Raw genomic sequence first — 21,082 nt, forward strand, 5'->3', positions numbered from 1 at the left:
GAGACAGAAAAACCAAAACACGTTGCTGCGCACGTTACTCAGGTTTCTACAAAAAATATTTATAGCCTACTTCAAAACACTTGTTTTCGTTATTTTTTTAAATGTTGACATAAAGTTAGGTGCACAAATAATTTTATTTTTTTATTACTTATGTCAAACATTTTAGATAAACACACAGGTGGTTAAAAAAAACTGCACGGTAAAGCAAAGATCGTTTTTATAAAAGACTAGAGCAGTCACTCAATAGTAAAATGTTGTGTCAAATTCTGGTTTGGAGGATCAATATTTAAAACGTGGACCTATAAAAACCAATCATACGCTCTATGGACATCATAAATAGTAAAATCTTAGTTCTTAGCATTACTTTGAAATTAGTTTTACTTTGGTCTAAATAAGTGAGATGATGAATTTGTTATTGTCGCTACAGTGCTGTCGTGAAATAATATTAGAGTGACACATCTTCCATCTCTGAAAGTTTAAGGGCGTGGCTTACGGCCGTTTAAAGACATGGACGTTAACTGATTGGTCGAAAGTTGTGTATTCATATGAATTTGCTCTGTTCTCTTTACCCATTGGACAAGGCACTGCAGCACCTCGTTTAGAGATTGGCTGAGGAAACAACACAAACGAATTTCAAACTGAAACGTCATTCAGCGAGTGTTTAGTTGAAGGAAGCGTGTTTGAACGTTTGCTTGCTAATATCAGAACGAAGTTGGTTAGTGGTTTTAGTTTTTAAAACGTTTACTAATGTTACCCGCTGGTTGTTGGCAGCTCTTACGCTACTGGACATTATTATTATCTTTATATTAAAAATGGCTGAAGCGGTAAGTTCATCACGAGGAGGATTTCTCGACTTCAGTCCGGTGAGGAGAGACGCCGCTAGCAAGGAGAGTGACGCTCCGATACTGAGTTTGAGACAGTTTTCAAAGGCTCCTTTCGTGACATTTGGGCCGGTAAAGTTAGGCACCTCCAAGTCGGCTCTTGTGCGTATTGATAACCCTGCAGAGGATGTAGAAGCAGAGGTTGTTGTGGAGAAAATCCCCTCAAGTAAAGGCTTCTCTGTGGACCACACCACGTTCACCGTTGAGGTAAGTTCATTGCGTTTCTCCACATACAGGGGCACAATCCAACAGAGCCTAAAGGGTTTACACTTTCGAAAGATCTAAAAAAAAAATGCATTGCACAAGTTAATTTAAAAAAAAAAAATTAATTTGTACTATTAAATAACATTCATTGGGTTTCAATAAAGCGATATTCATTGGGCAATAAAGCGCTATATACAACCTATCAATTATTATAAATTAATTATTATAATTAAATGTTTTATAATGTGTTTTATGTATTCTAATCTTGCCCCTGTAAAGCACTTTGAGTGGCCTTGTGTCTGAATTGTGCTATATAAATAAACTTGCCTTGCCTTGCCTTGCCTTGCCTTGCCTTGCCTTGCCTTGCCTTGCCTTCAAATGACTCAAATTGATATGTCAGAGGTCTCAAAAACGCTAAACCATGGGGGAAGGATTTTATGAATAATTTTCTTTCTGGCTTTGCAATTAAAAAAGTCACATTTCAACAGTAGACCCATACTTCCTCATTTGAGCAATTAAGTCATGATTTATGCAACATTGTCCCAAAGCAATTTATTTAATTTCTTTACTTTGTTAAAACATACATTTTTTCATTTCAAGTGTAATCAAATTGTCTTGCATCTTACTCGTTTTATCAACTGTGAAGAAACGCTTCTGCACACAAGTTGTTGCCATTTTCAGGAGCCTTCTTTTGCCAACATTCATAAATTCTCTTCTTTCCCTAGTTGGATGAAACAAATCAATCTCTTTAAGTTTTGTCCTCCTTCATTCCATGTTTTCAGCTGGTTCACACATTGCCTTGTGCTTTATGTTTGCAGCCCGTGGGCTCATTCATTTTAACAGTAACCTGGACTCCAACAGAAGAAGGTGGAATCAGAGAACTCATCACTTTTAATGCCAATGGCGTCCTCAAGCACCAGGCTGTTCTGCTGGGGAGAGCAGAGGCAACCAAAAAGAAAAAGGTAAATATCATCAGCTCAGCACTGAGGCTGTCACAGCTTCAATTAGACTTACAGTAAGATTTTTGCAGATCTGCAAAGATTAGTTGATAAATCAATCGCTCGATTTACAGAATATTAGCTACTATGGAATAGTTTGATAATGGATTAATCTTGGATTTTTGTTTAAGAACGCTTAAAACAATCATGTTAGTCAAAAGTCTCAAAGGGTAGGCCTACTGCTTTTTCTTATAGTCTTTACACTATTGTGTATTTTGAGTGAGTCGTTTTAGCATGAATAATATACTAGATTATTAGAATGAACATTTTGTTTGCAGCCAGCCTAAATTGTAATTCGTTACACCTGGCCCAAGTTTTTTTTTTGGCATAGTTTGATAATTTCTTATTCATTCTTATTTAGAGTGTTTATATTTTGCACATGTACATTTCTGTATTTTTCTTTTTGTGCCTTTTCAGAAAAGCTTATGGGACACGATCAAAAACAAAAGAGAGGGTGAAAAAGTAGCCACACCCAGGAGAAAGAAAACGGAACAGCCCCTAAAGATGTCCGCCAATAAGACCTTCCAGGTGTCCCGGAAGGCGCAGTACAGCCGGAACAAGCCTCGCAGCCCGCTCACTTCTCTCAACGAGGGCCGCGCTGTCAGAGAGAGGTCCCTGTCCAAACACAGTCCCCATGACGACTACCCTCAGAAACCTGTGGAGCAGGAGCGTTTGACCTTGCAGCAGCAGAGGGCTCGTGCCTTGTCCAACCAGGAGAATATGCCTCCTCTGGTACTACTTGTCCCGGCCGGAAAGCTGGTGGACTCTGGCAAAGTGTCGGCCAGCCCTGACGCTTTGGCACCGGACAGACCGGAAAACAAAGATGTCACCAGAATGCTGAACAGGACGCTGTCACCCATCGGCACGCCGGAGAGGTTCAAGAAGCTCATGCCTCGTATTCAAATAGACAGTCCGCTTTCTGCTTCTGTAAAGTCTGCGTCTGATTCGGACGAAGCTGACCGCAGGTTAACTGGAACCCCAGTCCTGACTTTAAAAGACGCACTAGCTCTTATCGATTCAGACATCATCAGCCACGTCAACACCAGCCCTCAGAACACCAGCTCCAACGGTTACTTTTCCGATTCGCTGGAGCTCAAAACTGAGATTGACGGCTTTGGACTGGATGGAAATGTCCTCAGAGCGCTGCCCGATATTCCACCATTGGTGTCGGAGTACAACGAGCCCAGACTTACTTTCCTTGTCAGTGAAGATATCTGTGTTACAGAGGAAACAAGGGTGAAAAAGGCTTCTTTCACCTCTGCCACGGTGACAAAGAGCAAAGCACCCATGGAGGCGTCGTGTTCGAGTGGGAGGAAAATAAAGAAATCGAAGAGAAGGCTTTTGGAGCAAACTCTTGAGCTGTCTGACAGCCGCAGCAGCAGTCAAGCTGAATCTGGACCAGCCACTCCGAGCCTCCCTGTTATTGACCCTCACACAGGAACTGATGAACGGCCAAACTCTGATGAGGCTTGTGGAGTACAGGAGTTTACTTTCTCCGGCCTGTCTCCGCGGCTCAATGGCTCGCCTGCACCCGTCACCTTCCCCGTCACCTCGCCTCCAACTATGGCCCCCGCTCGCTTCTCCTTCTCACTCACTTCTCCCATAACGTTAGCCGTAGCATCTCCGTTGCCCTTTAGCTCGTCTTCCCCTCTTCATCACCGTGACCACACATCGGCTGTGTCTGCGCCGTCTCCAAGCGTTACGCCATCGCCGTCCGCTCACGAAGAAGAACGAGAATTATTATTTCCCATTTGCGTGGCTGCGAAGAGCAAGAAGAGGAAGAGCGAGGAGTATCTGAAGAGTGACGTAATGATGGAGGACTCTGGGAAATCTGAGCGTGTCAAAAGGAGCCGAGTGGTCGCCGCAAGAACCGAGCACTCAAGAGCCATCCAGGAGAGGAGACGTGGTGCACCACAGCCCAGAGCAGCAGGTGAGCACAAGACGTGTGGAGTATATTTGTGACAAACAGTCCTGCAGCAAATCCAATGTCCACAAAGGTTATAATGTTTTTAAACTGTGTTATAGTGTTTTGTTGATTCGAATTTACGGATGTAGTTTCATGCTGCTGAACTGTATCGAAATGTGTTCCTATTATTTTGTTCCCCCTCTTTACATCCGTAACGGAAGGCCAAAATTAGAGAAACACTTCTCTGTTTAATACATCATACTTAAACAGTGCCACAAACTTCATCCAGCACTAGTTGCAGGAATGTTTTATTAGACTACAATTGTTTTAGCTGTGTATACATCATCAGCCTCTGTAGATGGATGCAAATGGTAATTATGCATTCATGCATGGAGGTCAAGGAAACTTCTTTTAACATTTCCGTGTGTTCTGAACCTCTGGCTTAATTACCTGCCTTGTTTCTGGGCCTTTCCTTTATTTACTATGGTTCTTTTTCTTCCAGGCTCGGTGACCACATCGTCTGTAAAGATTGCACGGTCTAGTGCTGCTGTCCAGGGAAAGCATTCCTCAAGAGGTATGGTTTATGACTATTTTATCAATGGGAATGCTTCTTGAAAGAGAGTTAATTGCTGATCTTGTAGTCTGACTTGTATGTCTGTTGATGAGTCAGGGTTAAAATGCAAAGGCTGCTACTAATATTAGATTTTAACATAAATTGAGGTGAAATTCAAAATGCGATAATTTTGACCCTATTGTTGACAGGCGCCCAGTCTCTGAGGTCATATGGCGCTTCATCTGTGAAGACAGCAAAGGTTGTTGCTGTAGCGCAGTCGAAGCTGACCTTTATAAAGCCAGCGCAATCAGGTATTTGATGGAAAACATTCTTAACAATCTTTTAGTGAGCTGTGTGTCCGTGAAGGGTATTTTACTTTAGATTATCTATTAAATTGTGTTTTTGTCTCTACCTGTAGCCATCCCCAGACACCCGATGCCGTTTGCCGCCAAGAACATGTTCTACGATGAGAGGTGGATTGAGAAGCAGGAGACAGGGTTCACATGGTGGATCAACTATGTCCTCACCCCGGACGACTTTAAAGTCAACACTGAAGTCGCCAAAGGTAACGCCTAGAATACCTTCAGACTGTACACCACTCAACTTTTTCAATCGAATCGTATATTCAAAGTGAAATTTCAAAAAATAATGATAATTGTGCATGAGTCCTTATATTTTAATGCCTTCAGTTTGATAAAGAGTGTTTTTCTTTTGTTTCTTTTCAATTGAATTTGAGTATCGGAGCCCATGGTGTGTAAAGTTACTCTATTTATAAATCTGTATTAGTCTTCTTCTTCTTTTTACGTTGCCTTTTCCATGTTGTTTTCTTATATAGTGAGCGCTGTGTCCATTGCCATGGGCAGCGATGACAAGTTCAGCTGTCCCAAAGCTCCCACCAAAGAGGAGATGTCCTTCAGCACATACACGGCCCGACGGAAGCTGAACAGCCTGCGTCGCGCTGCCTGCCAGCTCTTCACGTCTGAGGCCACGGTCAAGGCCATTCAGAGGCTGGAGCTGGAGGTGGAGGCCAAGAGGCTGCTCGTACGCAAAGACCGCCATCTTTGGAAGGACATAGGTAAATGAATAGTTGTATGAAACCCATTTCCTATCAAACCCTAGATGAGTCTTGAAGTAATGTTATTTGCATGTTTTCTCTCGTCTTTTAGGGCAACGCCAAAAAGTCCTGCACTGGCTTCTTTCGTACAATCCGCTGTGGCTACGGATCGGGCTCGAGGTATTCTATTCAACAGGCTTTCTTATGTTTCTTTGAAAGCCCCTGTAAACCCAAATCCATAAAATCCATCTGAAAAGAGTAAGGCATCCCAATTAAAGATATTGTCATTTAAGTTTGATAAATGATACAGAAATTAGTTTTTTAGATGAGGCGGGCTATGTTCTTGTTCTTATCATACAATAAGTAGGAACCAATCACGGCAGTTCACTACCCAAACGGTCTAGAAAAAGAATGACTGTGGCCATGGATACCTTATGATAAGGCCACCCACACCCATACAGTCCTGTCAAACTAGACATTAAATAAAACATTTTTTTTTACAAAAAACTAAATTACATTTATTTTCAATCCAGATTTTTGTAAAAGCTTATTGAGAGACCAAACTTTGATATCGTATATTGATTCTTACTATTTTGGACCAGGTTTCCAGAGGCTTGAAAAATGTTTAAGCTTTAAACATCTTTCCAAACAATGTTGTCAGTTTCTTCACTATGCTTGCTGTGCCCTCTGAACTCACCGCTCTTCTCCCTCAGACCATCTACGGGGAGCTGATCTCGCTGGACAGCAACAGCGACGCCTTGGGTCTGGCTATGTTCATACTGCAGCGTTTGCTCTGGAACCCAGACATCGCTGCCAAGTACAGACACGCCAAAGTCAATCACTGCTACAAAGACGGTAATTCAAGCGCTTCGTTCGTTGTATATAAGAATTATTCTGCAATGGAGACTTACCCCCTGGAACTGAATTGTACTATATTTGAAACAGACATAATTAGAGTGATATGGAGTGGGTTATCCGCTTAGTTGTATTTCATTTCCCAACACAAGCACAAAAACAAAAACCTTTTTCCCCTCAATATATAATCGGATAGAAATGCAAATCATTAATGATACAAATTTAAAAACTGAGGTGCAAGTTGATCTTAAATTAAACCGCTTAACTTCTTGTCATTCTTTCACTGCCATGAATAAAACGTTTAAAGACACCCAGGAATATAATGCTCAGGTTTTTTGACTTTCCCCCAAAAAGTAAAAAAATCACAACTTCAAGCATTTCGACATTTTCTATTCGCTTTGAATTGTTTGAATCTCACTTTTCTTTTTCAAAATATATAAATGTGAGTTACAGTCAAAGTTCACATTCATGACGAGAATAAGGGAATTAACAAAAAAAAATGGTATATCAAAAACAAATGTGATGTTTCTGAGAGTTTTTCAAGATGTACTGTAGTTCATTTTGTTCAGACTGGTGTTGTTAACTTTCTGTCTACCTTTTTAACCTTGGCCAGGCCACGAGGAGGCGCTGTCTCGCTTCACTCTGAAGAAGCTGCTGCTGCTGGTGTGTTTCCTGGACAAAGCCAAAGAGTCGCGGCTGATCGAGCATAACCCCTGTCTGTTCTGCCTGGACTCGGAGTTCAAGGTGGGTCAAGGCCTCCCCATGTCAACATTAAACATTAAAGGCCTCATTAAAGTCCAACGGTACAGCCATGTTTCCTATGTTAAAGGTGGAGTCAGCGATTCTGGAGAAGGATTTTTGTAAAAAGGACTTTAAGTAAAATATCTCCCAAGATCTGCTACCTTTTTTTACGTACTGTGTGTGGGCTGAAAGAAAATCCAGTGTTGATACATATGCTAGCTACAGTGGGCTTCTTAGGTTACATACCCGTTTAAAGAGCCTAGGCTGTATTAACACCTTTTCTTTCTTTAAACAGACGAGTAAGGACCTGCTCCTAGCCTTTTCCAGGGACTTCCTGAGTGGAGAGGGGATCCTCCCCCGGCACCTGGGCTTCCTGGGGTTGGCCGTCTCCCACGTTCAGACGCCTCTGGACGAGTTCAACTTCGCTGTGAAGAATTTGGCAGTCGACTTGAAATGCGGCATTCGTCTAGTGTGAGTGAGACCATCTGAAATTTGAATGTGATGCTCTGACCCCCTGTCGCCTTATTTGCTTTCCTCCGACATCAGACGGGTATCCCTGCAGCTGAGAGGGATTTAGTGTTTCAGTTTTTTTCCACCAATTAGACTACTATTCTTTTACTTATTTCAGACTTAGCTGGGTCTTTTCCTGGCTCAAAAAAAGCTGACAGAAACCGTTATGTTGCTCTCTATATTGTTACACTTCAAATACACACTGGAAGGAAACCGGGGACTAGAGACAAACTCAGATAATTGTACGTCATCATTTATAAAGTGTGTATTTCTTTCATGTGGGGTTTGCTTGTAGGCGCGTGATGGAGCTCCTCATCCAGGACTGGAGTTTGTCGGCCAAGCTCCGTCTGCCGGCCATCAGCCGTCTGCAGAAGATCCACAACGTCGACATGGCCTTGAAAGTGCTCAAAAACAAAGGGGTCGACCTCAAGGATGAACACGGTAATTATTAATTTCCTCCCCAAGACGCTCGCAAATCGTCTATTTAGAAAATTATGAAAAAACCCAGGTGACAAAGACTATTTTTGTATCCAAAGGTGTTCAAGAATCGCCTCTTGTTTTTCAGGCTCCCCCATCGATTCCAGAGACATTGTAGATGGACACAGAGAAAAGACACTGAGCCTCTTGTGGAAACTCATCTTCACATTTCATGTGTGTATCCCCCACCCTGTTTCTTATTGGACTCTAATTTTTTCACCTGGGGAAAAAGTTGATTGACATAATGTTTTCAAACAATCTGTTAAGGTGGAGGTGATTTTGGACTCGGATCAGCTGACTGAAGAGATTGGCTTCCTGAAGAGGACTTTAAGGACCAAACAGAGGCTGGCGTCTCTGAGGGCCGACCGCAGCCCTCAGCCCAGTCCTGCAGAGACCAGGGGCCCGTATGAACACAGCAGCTCTAAGATCACCCTGCTGATGGACTGGGTCCGAGCTGTGTGCGACTTCTACAATCTGAAGGTGAGTTTGAATGATTGGTACTTTCTTTGTTGTCAAACTTATTTTTATGCACTTAATTTACTGTCGCAGTCTTGAAAAGTTTTCCTTTTAAAGATTAAGATCCTTTATAATGCTATTTTTCGGGTTCAGATTTTTATTTTGTGACTCTACAAGAAACTCATAGTGTAGTGTGCAAATCCCTTTTTATTTCTCTCACTGGCATTGCTGTATTTTGTTTCATAACCTCTCTGCGAAGACTTTCTGTTTAGAGCCTTAACAAAGGGGCAGGGACGGTAGCAGCAACTGTTTTGCTGTTGTCGTTTACAGCAGCAGGGCCCGCAGTTTTGTTTACATAATAATAATATAGTCTTGTGTTGGTTCCGAGTGCCTCGAAATAATTTCGTTTTTATTGATGATAGAATTTTTCAATAATAAAGAAGTACATGTGGAGAAAACATATTTTGTAAACCATCTGCAGGCTCTGCAAATGTAAACAAATCCCCCTCTTTTGAAACTGCAAAGTAAATTAAAGTAAGTTAAAGTGAATACCAACTGGAGCATGTTGTCTGTCTGTGCAGGTGGAGAACTTCACCGTGGCGTTCTCGGATGGCCGCGTCCTGTGCTACCTTATCCACCACTACCACCCCGGTCTCCTGCGTGACGAGGCCGTCAGTCACAGCACCACTCAGACCATAGAGTGCTCGCTAAGCGGCCGCCTGGAGCTCGACGGTTCAGCCAGCGACTCGGACAACTCCTTTGACCTCTCGCCGACAGCCCTGAACGGTACTTGTCAGCTGTGTGCTGTGTCACCAGTGCAACTGTTCAAAATGTTGGATGTTTAGAAATTATTTGTTTATTGCACGTGTGGTGCATTAAGAGTGTGGTAAACAAGGAAACTGATCTATTTATTTGTTTTTTTTTAGCTGGCCTTATCCACAGTTAACCCACCTGAAATGTAGATGAAGCTTTGGACTTAATTTGAAACTTTTTTTACTTTTCAACTTTTCCTCCTTCCGCCTGTATTTCGAAGTAAAAATGACCGTAATTATTTTTAATTTGAGTGACATGCTGTATGTTGAACAACTGCATCTCATGGCTCAAAAGTTTGTGTGTTGTATGTATGACTTTTGAAGGAGATAAGGAATTTAATTGATCGTAACTGACTTGCAATGACCTTGATGATCTGTGTGATTTGTATGAACAGGTCCAGATTCTCACTCGGTGGAATTCAAAGAGCTACTGAAGAACGAGAAGAACAACTTCAAGCTGGTCAACACGGCTGTGTCTTTCCTGGGAGGAGTTCCTGCCATGATCAACCCCGCTGACATGTCCAACACCATCCCCAGTGAGAAGGTGAGAGCAGGAGGCTTTCTCTACGGATTAGTCTGTCACAGATTGGCATTACCTTTTTAATAAATAATAATATACTCAACAAAAACCAAGATATCAGAAAATCAGTGGCCAGATGAAAGCGAAGAGCCACACTTCTACCGTCATCCACTCATCCATGTTTATTCCCAGGTTGTGATGTCTTACCTGTCCTTCCTGTGTGCTCGTCTTCTGGACCTGCGGAACGAAAGCCGAGCGGCCCGGGTCATACAGGGCGCCTGGAGGAAATACAGACTGAAGAAAGATCTACAGCTCTACAAAGTTAGTTCTACAGTTTCTACAGAGAGAAGTTGCAGTGTACAGCAACCTTTAAATAAATGCCTGACAGACCTTAAATGTATCTGTCTCCTTAATATTTGTTCTGTATTCCTGCTATTTCAAATTAGCGTCCTGCTACTTGTTCTGGAGGTCGATGAAAGGGGGGGGGGGGGGAATTAACGTTTGCTTTACTGTGATAGAAAAATAAGTACTAAAAAAATAAGTATTTTGTTTCCCTGGTTTTGTTTGGTCACAGGAGAGAAACGTGGCTGCTGTGAAAATCCAGCTAGTTGTGAGGAGCTTTCTGCAGAAGCGCAGAGCCAAGAAGCAGAATCAAGCTGCTGTTATTGTCCAGTCAGTCTGGAGGGGTTATGCAGCCCGCAACAGGCTGAGGCTGAAGAAACAGGCTCAACTTCTGGCTCTGCAGCACCAAGCAGCAACTGTCATCCAGGTATGAGTTTCTTATTAGTATGAATAAAAAAAAATTATGGGTTAGACTGTGAATAAAGAGACCAATTAGTTCTGATGACTTTACATGCCGTCAGTCAAAATTTGTGATTTTACTTTTTTCTTTTTACAATTTTAAAGTCTGCCTTTTTTGTTACAGCAGCGACTCTTCTTCTGTTGTTGTTGTTGTTGTTGTTGTTGTTGTTCTTTTGAAAAAATGGTCCTTATCTTGTCCCTACAGGCTCAATGGAGGAAGTTTTCAGCCTTAAGGGCTTACCAGCGCCTCACATACTACGCCATTGTTGTCCAAGCACAATGGCGAATGAGGAGGGCAGCCTCAGCTTATGGCAGAATCCACTGGGCTGCAACAGTCATTCAGAAGCACTTGCGAGCGTGGGCTGCTGCGAAAAGAGATCGGGAACATTATGTCTCCCTGAGAACGGCAGTGGTGAAAATACAGAGAGGCTACAGAAGATGGAAAACTCAGAGAATGGAAAAGGAAAACTGTGCTGCCAAAGTGATACAAGCTGTGTTTAGGAAATGGTACGGACAAAAACTGTCTGAAAGAACTGCTGCAGCTGTTAGGATTCAGTCTTGGTTTAGAATGCAGAGGTGTCTCCATCAGTACAGAAAGATCAAGAGGAGCACTGTGCTCATTCAAGCCCAATACAGAGGTCACACACAGAGGCGCTGCTTTCAGATGTTGAGACTGCAGCACCACTCGGCTATTATCATTCAGAGTGGCTTCAGAGGGCATGTTGTCAGAAAACAGCTGACGGAGATGAGATGGGCCGCGATCGTAATACAGCGTTGGTTCAGGGCCTCTGTGGAAAGAAACAGGCAAAGGCAAATGTTTGTGAGGATGAGATGCGCTGTCATTACCATACAGGCGGCTTATCGCAGAAAAGTGGCCCAGGAGTCCCTGAAAAAACAGCACAAGGCAGCAACGGTAATCCAGGCTGCTTTTAGGAAGCACGCTGCCCAAAGGCGCTACCTTCTCTTGAGAAAAGCTGCAGCAGTGATGCAGAAGAAGTACAGAGCGACAGTTCTGGCACGTAAAACAAAGAAGGATTATGATGCTTTAAGGAAAGCAGCACTGACTCTACAGGCTCAATGGAGAGGCAGAGCAGACAGGAAAAGGATAGAAATGCAGCATCGGTGTGCAACGCTGATACAGGCTTGCTACCGTCGGCACAAAGCGCAAGCAAAGTACTGGTCCAAGAAGGCCTCCGCCGTAGTCATACAGCGTCGCTACAGAGCTTACGTGGCTGGAAAGGAGACGAGGATGGCATACCTGCACATGAGAGCGGCCTGTGTTACACTACAAGCTTCATTCAGAGGAATGAGAGTCAGGACAGAGCTGGAGAAAAAGCACTGTGCAGCGACTGTCATTCAGAAAACGGTACGGATGTTTTTATGTAGGAATCGATATTATCTCCTACAAAGTGCAGCGATTGTCATCCAAAGCCAATACAGAGCTCTTCTGGTCTGCAGAGCTCAGCAAAATGAATACAGAAAACTGAAATGCGCGACAATTAAGATGCAAGCTGTATACCGGGGATCTAGAGTTAGAGAAGAGCTGAAGAAGAGACACTATGCTGCCACAGCAATCCAAGCTCAATTCAGGATGCATAGAATGCGTATGGCTTACCTCGCCACCAAGTGTGCTGCATTCATCATTCAGGAACACTATAGGGCCAAAAGGCTCAGGGATCAACATGTGCAAAGGTACACAACAATGAAATCAGCAGCTGTCCTCATCCAGGCCGCATATCGTGGCCACATGGCAAAGAGGAAGATTGCGGAGATGCACCGAGCGGCTACAGTCATCCAGAGAAAGTTTCTCACCATTCGGGATAGAAATAGGTTCCTAGCTATCAGGGCAGCCATTTTAGTTTGTCAGCAAAGGTACAGAGTAGCGACCCTGGCTAAAAGAGACCGTTTGGACTATCTGTCGAAGCGCAACGCAGTCATTTGTCTGCAGGCCGCCTACAGAGGACGTGAGGTCAGAAAACAACTGCGTATCCGGCAAATGGCAGCTGTAACGATTCAGTCTCATTTCCGAAAATACCAGCAGAGGACCTACTACAAGAGACTCCAATGGGCTGTCAATGTACTGCAAACCCGTTACAGAGCCAGCAAGGAAATGAGAGTGGAGATGCAGGCCCTAAGTGCCAAGAGAAAGGCTGCTGTTGTCTTACAAGCTGCCTTCCGTGGAATGAAATCAAGACAAGCCATCCAACATAGACACCAGGCTGCCAGTGTTATCCAGAGAGCTTTCAGAACACACTGTGAACACAAGCAGTATCTGACCTTAAAATCCTCCGTTCTCACCATCCAGCAGAGGTATCGGGCCACTGTAGCAGCAAAGGAACAAATGCAAAAATACCAAAAAATGCGCAGAGCAGCAATCCTTCTTCAGGCAGCATACAGAGGCCAGCAGGTCAGAAAGGAGGTTGCTCTTAGACACCAGGCTGCCACTGTTATACAGTCTGTATTCAGAAAGCACAGAGAGGAAGTTAAATTCCAGGCCATGCGTCTGTCCGCCATTATCATCCAAAGATACTATCGCTCCTGTGTTCTTCAAAGACTAGACAGAGAGAACTTTATCAAAACAAGACATTCTGCCATCGTTCTTCAAGCAGCTTTCAGAGGTCATCGTGTGCGAACCAACATTGCCAACATGCACAGGGCAGCTACTGTCATTCAAGCAAACTTCAAGAGGCATAAGCAGCAGTCTGCCTTCAGGAGACAACGCTGGGCAACATGTGTCCTACAGCAAAGGTTTAGAGCTCAGAGACAGAGGAACGTTGAAGTAAAACATTATCAACAAAGCAGAAAAGCAGTCATAGTTTTACAGGCCGCATATCGTGGGATGAAATCAAGAAGAATCGGAAAACAAAGGCTTCAGGCTGCCATTGTGATCCAGAGAGCTTACAGAACACAATGTGAAAACAAGCAGTATTTGAAGTTGAAATTGTCTGTCCTTACCATCCAGCGGAGGTATCGGGCCACTGTAGCAGCAAAGGAACAAATGCAAAAATACCAACAAATGCGCAGCGCAGCAATCCTTCTACAGGCAGCATACAGAGGCCAGCAGGTCAGAAAGGAGGTTGCTCTTAGGCACCAGGCTGCCACTGTTATACAGTCTGTATTCAGAAAGCACAGAGAGGAAGTTAAATTCCAGGCCATGCGCCTGTCCGCCATTATCATCCAAAGATACTATCGCTCCTGTGTTCTTCAAAGACTAGACAGAGATAACTTCTTAAAAACAAGACATTCTGCCATTGTTCTTCAAGCAGCTTTCAGAGGTCATCGTGTGCGAACCAACATTGCCAACATGCACAGGGCAGCTACTGTCATTCAAGCAAACTTCAAGAGGCATAAGCAGCAGTCTGCCTTCAGGAGACAACGCTGGGCAGCATGTGTCCTACAGCAAGGGTTTAGAGCTCAGAGACAGAGGAACGTTGAGGTTAAACATTATCAACAGAGCAGAAAAGCAGTCATAGTTTTACAGGCCGCATATCGAGGAATGAAATCCAGACAAGTCATCGGACAAAGACACCAGGCTGCAAGTATTCTCCAGAGAGCTTTCAGAACACATTGTGAACACAAGCAGTATCTGACCTTAAAATCCTCCGTTCTCACCATCCAGCGGAGATATCGGGCCACTGTAGCAGCAAAGGAGCAAATGCAGAAATACCAAACATTACGCAGTGCTGTTATTGTCCTTCAGGCAGCATACAGAGGCCAGCAGGTCAGAAAGGATGTTGCTCGTAGGCACCAGGCTGCCACTGTTATACAGTCTGTATTCAGAAAGCACAGAGAGGAAGTTAAATTCCAGGCCATGCGTCTGTCTGCCATTATCATCCAAAGATACTATCGCTCCTGTATTCTTCAAAGACAAGAAAGGAAAAACTTCCTTAAATTGAGACATTCTGCCATCGTTCTTCAAGCAGCTTTCAGAGGTCATCGTGTGCGAACCAACATTGCAAACATGCACAGGGCAGCTACTGTCATTCAAGCAAACTTCAAGAGGCATAAGCAGCAGTCTGCCTTCAGGAGACAACGCTGGGCAGCATGTGTCCTACAGCAAAGGTTTAGAGCTCAGAGACAGAGGAACGTTGAAGTAAAACATTATCAACAGAGCAGAAAAGCAGTCATAGTTTTACAGGCCGCATATCGTGGGATGAAATCAAGAAGAATCGGAAAACAAAGGCTTCAAGCTGCCATTGTGATCCAGAGAGCTTACAGAACACATTGTGAAAACAAGCAGTATTTGAAATTTAAATTGTCTGTCCTTACCATCCAGCGGAGGTATCGGGCCACTGTAGCAGCAAAGGAACAAATGCAAAAATACCAACAAATGCGCAGAGCAGCAATCCTTCTACAGGCAGCATACAGAGGCCAGCAGGTCAGAAAGGAGGTTGCTCTTAGGCACCAGGCTGCCACTGTTATACAGTCTGTATTCAGAAAGCACAGAGAGGAAGTTAAATTCCAGGCCATGCGTCTGTCCGCCATTATCATCCAAAGATACTATCGCTCCTGTATTCTTCAAAGACTAGACAGAGAGAACTTCTTAAAAACAAGACATTCTGCCATCGTTCTTCAAGCAGCTTTCAGAGGTCATCGTGTGCGAACCAACATTGCCAACATGCACTTGGCAGCTACTGTCATTCAAGCAAACTTCAAGAGGCATAAGCAGCAGTCTGCCTTCAGGAGACAACACTGGGCAACATGTGTCCTACAGCAAAGGTTTAGAGCTCAGAGACAGAGGAACGTTGAAGTAAAACATTATCAACAGAGCAGAAAAGCAGCAATTGTGTTACAGGCCGCATATCGTGGGATGAAATCCAGACAAGTCATCGGACAAAGGCATCAGGCTGCCAGACTCATTCAGAGAGCTTTCAGAACACACCATGAACACAAGCAGTATCTGAAATTGAAATTGTCCGTCCTTACCATTCAACGGAGGTACCGGGCCACTGTAACGGCTAAAGCACAAATGACTCAATACCTGGAAATACGCAGCGCCGCCATCGTCCTTCAGGCAGCATACAGAGGCCAGCAGGTCAGAAAGGAGGTTGCTCTTAGGCACCGGGCTGCCAGTGTTATACAGTCTGTATTCAGAAAGCACAGAGAGGAAGTTAAATTCCAGGCCATGCGTCTGTCCGCCATTATCATCCAGAGACACTATCGCTCCTGTGTTCTTCAGAGACGAGACAGAGAGAAGTTCTTGAAAATGAAACAATCCACCACCATCCTGCAGGCAGCTCTTAGAGGCTGGTGTGTCAGGAGGGAAAAGAGCCGACAATCACAAGCTGCCATTTTGATCCAGTCGCACTGGAGATGCTCGGTGCAGAGGCGTATCTTCCAGAGGAAGCGGGAGGCAGCGGTGAACCTTCAGCGGAGGGTCCGGGCGCTGCAGCTGGGCCGGATGGAGAGGAACGGCTACACCAGAGCCAGGCAAGCTGCCGTCACACTTCAGAAGCACTGCCGAGCCTGGCTTGCAAGACGACAGGTAATTGGCTTTATTTTTAAGTTTGCTAAGCTTCACAGTTTGCTAGACAAAACATTTATTTAACCTGGTAGAAACTTGAAAGTTGCTTAAAATAGATGCTCCAGCACAGCACTTGTCATATCTGGTCTTTTGATATGGTAGATAAGAAAGGTTGGTAGTGATATTTTTTTATTTGTACAGGCAAAAAAAAATCCAAACCCAAAAGTTTACAGTCTTTTGCATGTCATTGTGTGTCAGGTACTTGAGAAAGCCAAGGCAGAGAGGAGGCTCCGTTTTACGTCGGCAGTCTTCCACCATCTCAGCGTCATAAAGATCCAACGAGCTCTGAGAACCCACTGGGCTTTGGAATCTGCCAAAAGACACATCCACTCTGTCATCACCATACAGGTACAACCACAATGCCCTTCTTCAAAACGAAGCTCGGCTCCGGAAAGCATTTTGCTGTTCTGATTTGTTTCTTAAATTAATCTGTAAACAGCATGGCATCCCTTAAAATGATTATATTCTGGGGGTTTTTCCATAGCGGTGGGTGAAAGCGAGGCAGCAGAGGAGTCGGTATCTGGAGGACAGGAGGAAGGTGGCTGTAGCCCAGGGAGCAGTCAAGCTCTGGTTTGCTCGTCGCCACAAGGCTGCGTCTGTCATCCAGCAGGCCGTCCGAAAATTCCTCCTTCTCAGACGCCAGAAGAGGGTTCAACAGGGCATCGTCAAAGCTCAGGTACGACAGTCAGTGGTGAATTTGATAAATATGTTTCCTGAATTTTTCTTTGCGATGCTCTCTTGAAACAGTAGGTAGGTGCCTTTATGAACAGTGACAGTGAGGTTTTATTTGCTTTACACATTTTTCGTGTTCATACTTGTCATTATGGGATCCCTTTTTATATTGTGCTTTCACTGTAAATAATGGAGGAAAAAAATCATTGTTTAAAGAGATTTCCCTCTTTATGCTGCGGCATCCCGAGCAGGCTGTAACAAGACTACGAGGAACTATAACATGTTCATGAAACGGTCTCATTTTGCCTCTGGTAATTATAAATGACCTCAACAGCAAACAAGATCAGCGAAAACAATGTTACTTATATATAGTAGTTACTATTAATGCTATTGCTAGGGTCTGAATCCCATTGAAAGATTGATAGTCCAGCAGGTGCTGGTGTTATAAAAACACTACCGCATATGTCCAAAGGAGCCGCTAGAATCAACAAACTAAAAGTTCCTCATAGTCACTTTAAGGAACACAGGAGCTCATAATGTATGCTTTTAGTGATATTGCCATCATTTATGAAAACAATCTCATCAATTTAAAAGGAATGGTATAGTTTGCAAAGAGTCACATGAATCCCCTTTTTTTTTTTTGCATAAATTGTTAAACCACTAATGATTATCATGTCATTTGAGTTTTCTTTAAAAAAATTCTCTCTCGGTGTGCGTCCAGGCTCTGTGGCGAGGTCACCGTTCCCGCAGACTCAATGACATTGCCAAAGTGGTGCAGTTGAGACACCGCTTACGCAAAGTCTGCGCGGGCGTCCGAGAGGAGGACAAACTCTGCAACAAGACGTCATCTGCTCTGGAATACCTCCTGCAATACAAGTACTTCTCCTACATTCTAGAGGCCCTGAAAAAACTAGGTAAGGCTTGCCATTTCTTAAACTTTATGGACAAAACTGTTCCACTTCTTCTTTTTTTTATTGTGTTTGTGTTGTAATAGCAAAAGTGCTTATGTTGTCAAGATGTGACTTGAGTTCATTACATAAGATGTCAATGTGCGTTTCCTAAATCTAATGAGTGTCATGTAAAAAAATCAGAATAACAAATGAATGAAATGAAATAAGCCAAGTATCCATGTAATGGCTCATATACTTGATTGTGATTACTTGAGCATTATCACAGGTGTCTTGAGCCTGTTAAGCAGAGCAGTTAGTTGATGAGCGCTAACGGTCGACCGTGTGTGTGTGTGTGTGTGTGTCTATACAGAGACAACCACCAGGCTTTCTCCAGAGTGCTGCGAAAGGCTGGTGGAGAGTGGAGCCACAAGCGTTATCTTCACACTGATCCGCTCCTGCAACCGGAGTGTCCCCTGCATGGACGTCATCACCTACTCCATCCAGATCCTCCTCAACCTCTCCAAGGTACACACAGGATTTAGTGTGTCCTGGCCTGAATCAATGCCCGTTGATTCATGTGCTTGAGAGTTAAAGGGCGCAGTGTGTTATATCTGAATATTTAGTGGTGAAAGCTTTCGAATGCAACGCTCCCTGGGTAACCTCTCCCTTTCGAATAATAGCCAAAGCCACAGTGGCCTTCAAGGAGAATAAGCTAGTTACTAAAGATGGCATCATCCACCATTGCCTCAAGTTTTTCCTCAATATCAAGTGAAGTGAAGATTTATTTAGTTAATTATTCTATAGTACTTCTTCGTCTTCCAACAGGTGCATTTCCCCAGGACACCCACTTTAAAAATGCATATAAGTTTGTCCTTTCTGTGCTACTGTAGAATCATGGCGGTTCAAAATGGCGGCCTCCATGGTGGCAAGCCCCCCTCTTATGTAGATATAAAAGGCTCATTCTAAGGAAATCAAAAAAATAACTTAGCGAGTATACATTATTTTAAACACACTTATGAATTTCATATTCCTTTTCAACCAATTCTGTTCTGAAAAATACCAATCCATTCTACACACTGCACCTTTAAATATATGTGTTTACTACTTTGTTGTTTGAATTTACAGTAGTGGTTCTGCCACAAGGTGCTGACACAAGCGTAAAGTTCACGTAGAGTACAGCTGAGGGTGGACAGAGGATGTCTCGGAGTATTGCCTCATAAGCTCTGATCTCTCACTTCCCCGCAGACTCTCTGTTCCTTTTAAAATCAGCTGTTGGGTTTCAGTTCTGCAAAACTTCAGACTAACATCTTTTTTTTTTTTTGCCTCGGTTTTGTGGTTTTTCTTGCGTTCTTCTTTTTTGCAATACTTGAACATTGCAGCGTCTGCATTTTATCCATGGGAATACAAAAACAATCAAACTAACTGAAAGATTGAATTAATCCAGCACATATAAATGAATCAAATCATTCACGATAAGGTGAAACATCATTTCTATAAAGGAAAATGACAATACAACCAAGAATGGAGTACCGCATTACCTTTTTAGTATAGGTTTGGATTTTTCTATCCCTTTGTCACGGTGTTTGTTTTCATTGATGTTTCATTCAGCTGAATAAACTAAACCGCTCTGTGGACTTTGATTACCTTAATCAGCTAGACCAGTGACAGACTGTTATTTGAATTCACTTTTGAAAAGTAACAAAATTGATTGAAAATGTAATTGTCATGTTGCATCTCAAACTGAACATTACCATTGCGTTTTTTTGTGACATCTCCATTTAAATGAGTGGATTTTAATTCCATGTATTTACTTTCTGTCCCTCTCCTCAACTCCCTCAGTACCACAAGACCATTGAGGCGGTGTATTCGGTGGAGAACTCTGTGGAGACACTGCTGGACCTGCTGCAGAGGTACCGGGAGAAAGCCGGGGATAAAGTGGCAGAGAAGGGCGGCAGCATCTTCACCAAGGCCTGCTTCCTTCTGGCTCTCCTCGTGCAAGACAAACGCCGTGCTGTGGTCCGTAGCTAACATCATTTTCTAAACATTTAAAAGGAAAAGTTCTACTGCAGTTTATCTAGATGTAGTGCTAACTTTTTTTTTTTTTTTTTCTTCTCCTCATAGGAGGTCATGAAGCTACCCAAGCTCTTGGACAGGATGCGCAGTATCTATCGCCTCACTGCTCGCAAACACAAGATGGAGTCGGAAAGAACTGTGATCAAGCAGAAAATGAACGCGTCAATGAATGGGAGCTTCTATGTTCCAGCAACACCTCGCAAATCCCGCCCTGGCCCAAAGTATGTATACGCAGTACTGTGTGTTATATACAGATGGTGTGTGTTTGCAGTGATACCGGTAATTGACATCCTGCTTTTTTTTCTTTTTTTTTCAGATTTGCGCCAGAGTGGGTACTCAGAAAAGACAAGCTCAAAGACATTGTGGACCCTCTCAGAGCCATTGAAATGTTGGCAAACACACTGTCCATTGTGGTGTAAATAGACAAGCCTTTTAAATCTTTATTCATCTCATTTCCTTCACAAAATATTGCTTTTTGTATTGTTTTTTTAGTATTTGTATTTTTACTGATGCCTTTCCATGTTACATGTATATATTAAAACGGATTTGTTTTCTTAAGCATCTTCCTCCTTTTAATGTGTTTCCTCTGTTTTTATCAGCTCAAAATGTGTGTGTGTGTGTCAGTGTCACTACTATGATTATTACATTTACATTGCAGAAAGAAAGCCAGGTTAACATATACAGTATAGTCGGAGTCAAACCCTTAATCCGGTCACGTCTTTATCCCAAGTTGCAGCCCTGTAATAACGCCACTAAATGTAATGTTCACTATGAACATGGTGGATTATAAGCAAGTTATATTTAACCATATTGTCTATCTTTATTTAGTTTGCTGTCATTGCATTTACTAATTAGTACTAAACACTAATTAAATAGATAATTTTTTTCGCATAACGTATTAGACAAAAAAAAAAGTACACAAACATTTAGTACATGAATGTGTGCTAAAAATTGTATGGCAGTCCCTTGCGTTTTAATAAAAACTACAAATGGCAAGGCATCATTTAAGACAAGTGGATCCCCAATTAAGGTTCCACTAATATACCATCCTGTTGATGTTGAGATATTTTACTTGATAAGGCAAAACTTTGACCTGCTAGTGGCACAAACTGGATCACCAATCAAAGACCAAGACTATAGTATTTTAGATTTCTC

At 43.1% G+C, this 21,082-nt stretch overlaps 1 protein-coding gene across 1 annotated transcript; it reads left to right on the forward strand.

Annotated features, from left to right (window-relative positions):
* The first annotated feature begins 710 nt into the window (after positions 1-710).
* On the forward strand, positions 711-20,382 carry aspm (assembly factor for spindle microtubules). The gene is made up of 26 exons (XM_080032200.1): positions 711-1,088; positions 1,904-2,047; positions 2,501-4,013; positions 4,492-4,563; positions 4,752-4,853; positions 4,961-5,107; positions 5,378-5,617; positions 5,709-5,776; positions 6,310-6,451; positions 7,065-7,195; positions 7,488-7,663; positions 7,998-8,143; positions 8,268-8,353; positions 8,447-8,659; positions 9,217-9,421; positions 9,843-9,991; positions 10,160-10,288; positions 10,542-10,736; positions 10,974-16,253; positions 16,491-16,640; positions 16,777-16,968; positions 17,686-17,878; positions 18,225-18,379; positions 19,694-19,870; positions 19,976-20,148; positions 20,244-20,382. Exons 1-26 carry the CDS (start codon positions 813-815, stop codon positions 20,344-20,346), a joined length of 10,557 nt encoding a protein of 3,518 aa, XP_079888326.1. The 5' UTR covers positions 711-812; the 3' UTR covers positions 20,347-20,382.
* The last annotated feature ends 700 nt before the right edge of the window (positions 20,383-21,082 follow it).

Source organism: Ammodytes marinus (assembly GCF_949987685.1).
Source record: "Ammodytes marinus genome assembly, chromosome: 8".
Classification (NCBI taxonomy): Eukaryota; Metazoa; Chordata; class Actinopteri; order Uranoscopiformes; family Ammodytidae; genus Ammodytes; species Ammodytes marinus.

Bases quoted from the DNA above. Each gene is read 5' to 3' on its own strand.
- aspm (XM_080032200.1), top strand. From the start codon at position 813: ATGGCTGAAGCGGTAAGTTCATCACGAGGAGGATTTCTCGACTTCAGT. The intron at 5,108-5,377 runs GTAACGCCTAGA...TTTCTTATATAG, and splicing joins CAACACTGAAGTCGCCAAAG to TGAGCGCTGTGTCCATTGCC. The intron at 19,871-19,975 runs GTCCGTAGCTAA...TTCTCCTCATAG, and splicing joins AAGACAAACGCCGTGCTGTG to GAGGTCATGAAGCTACCCAA.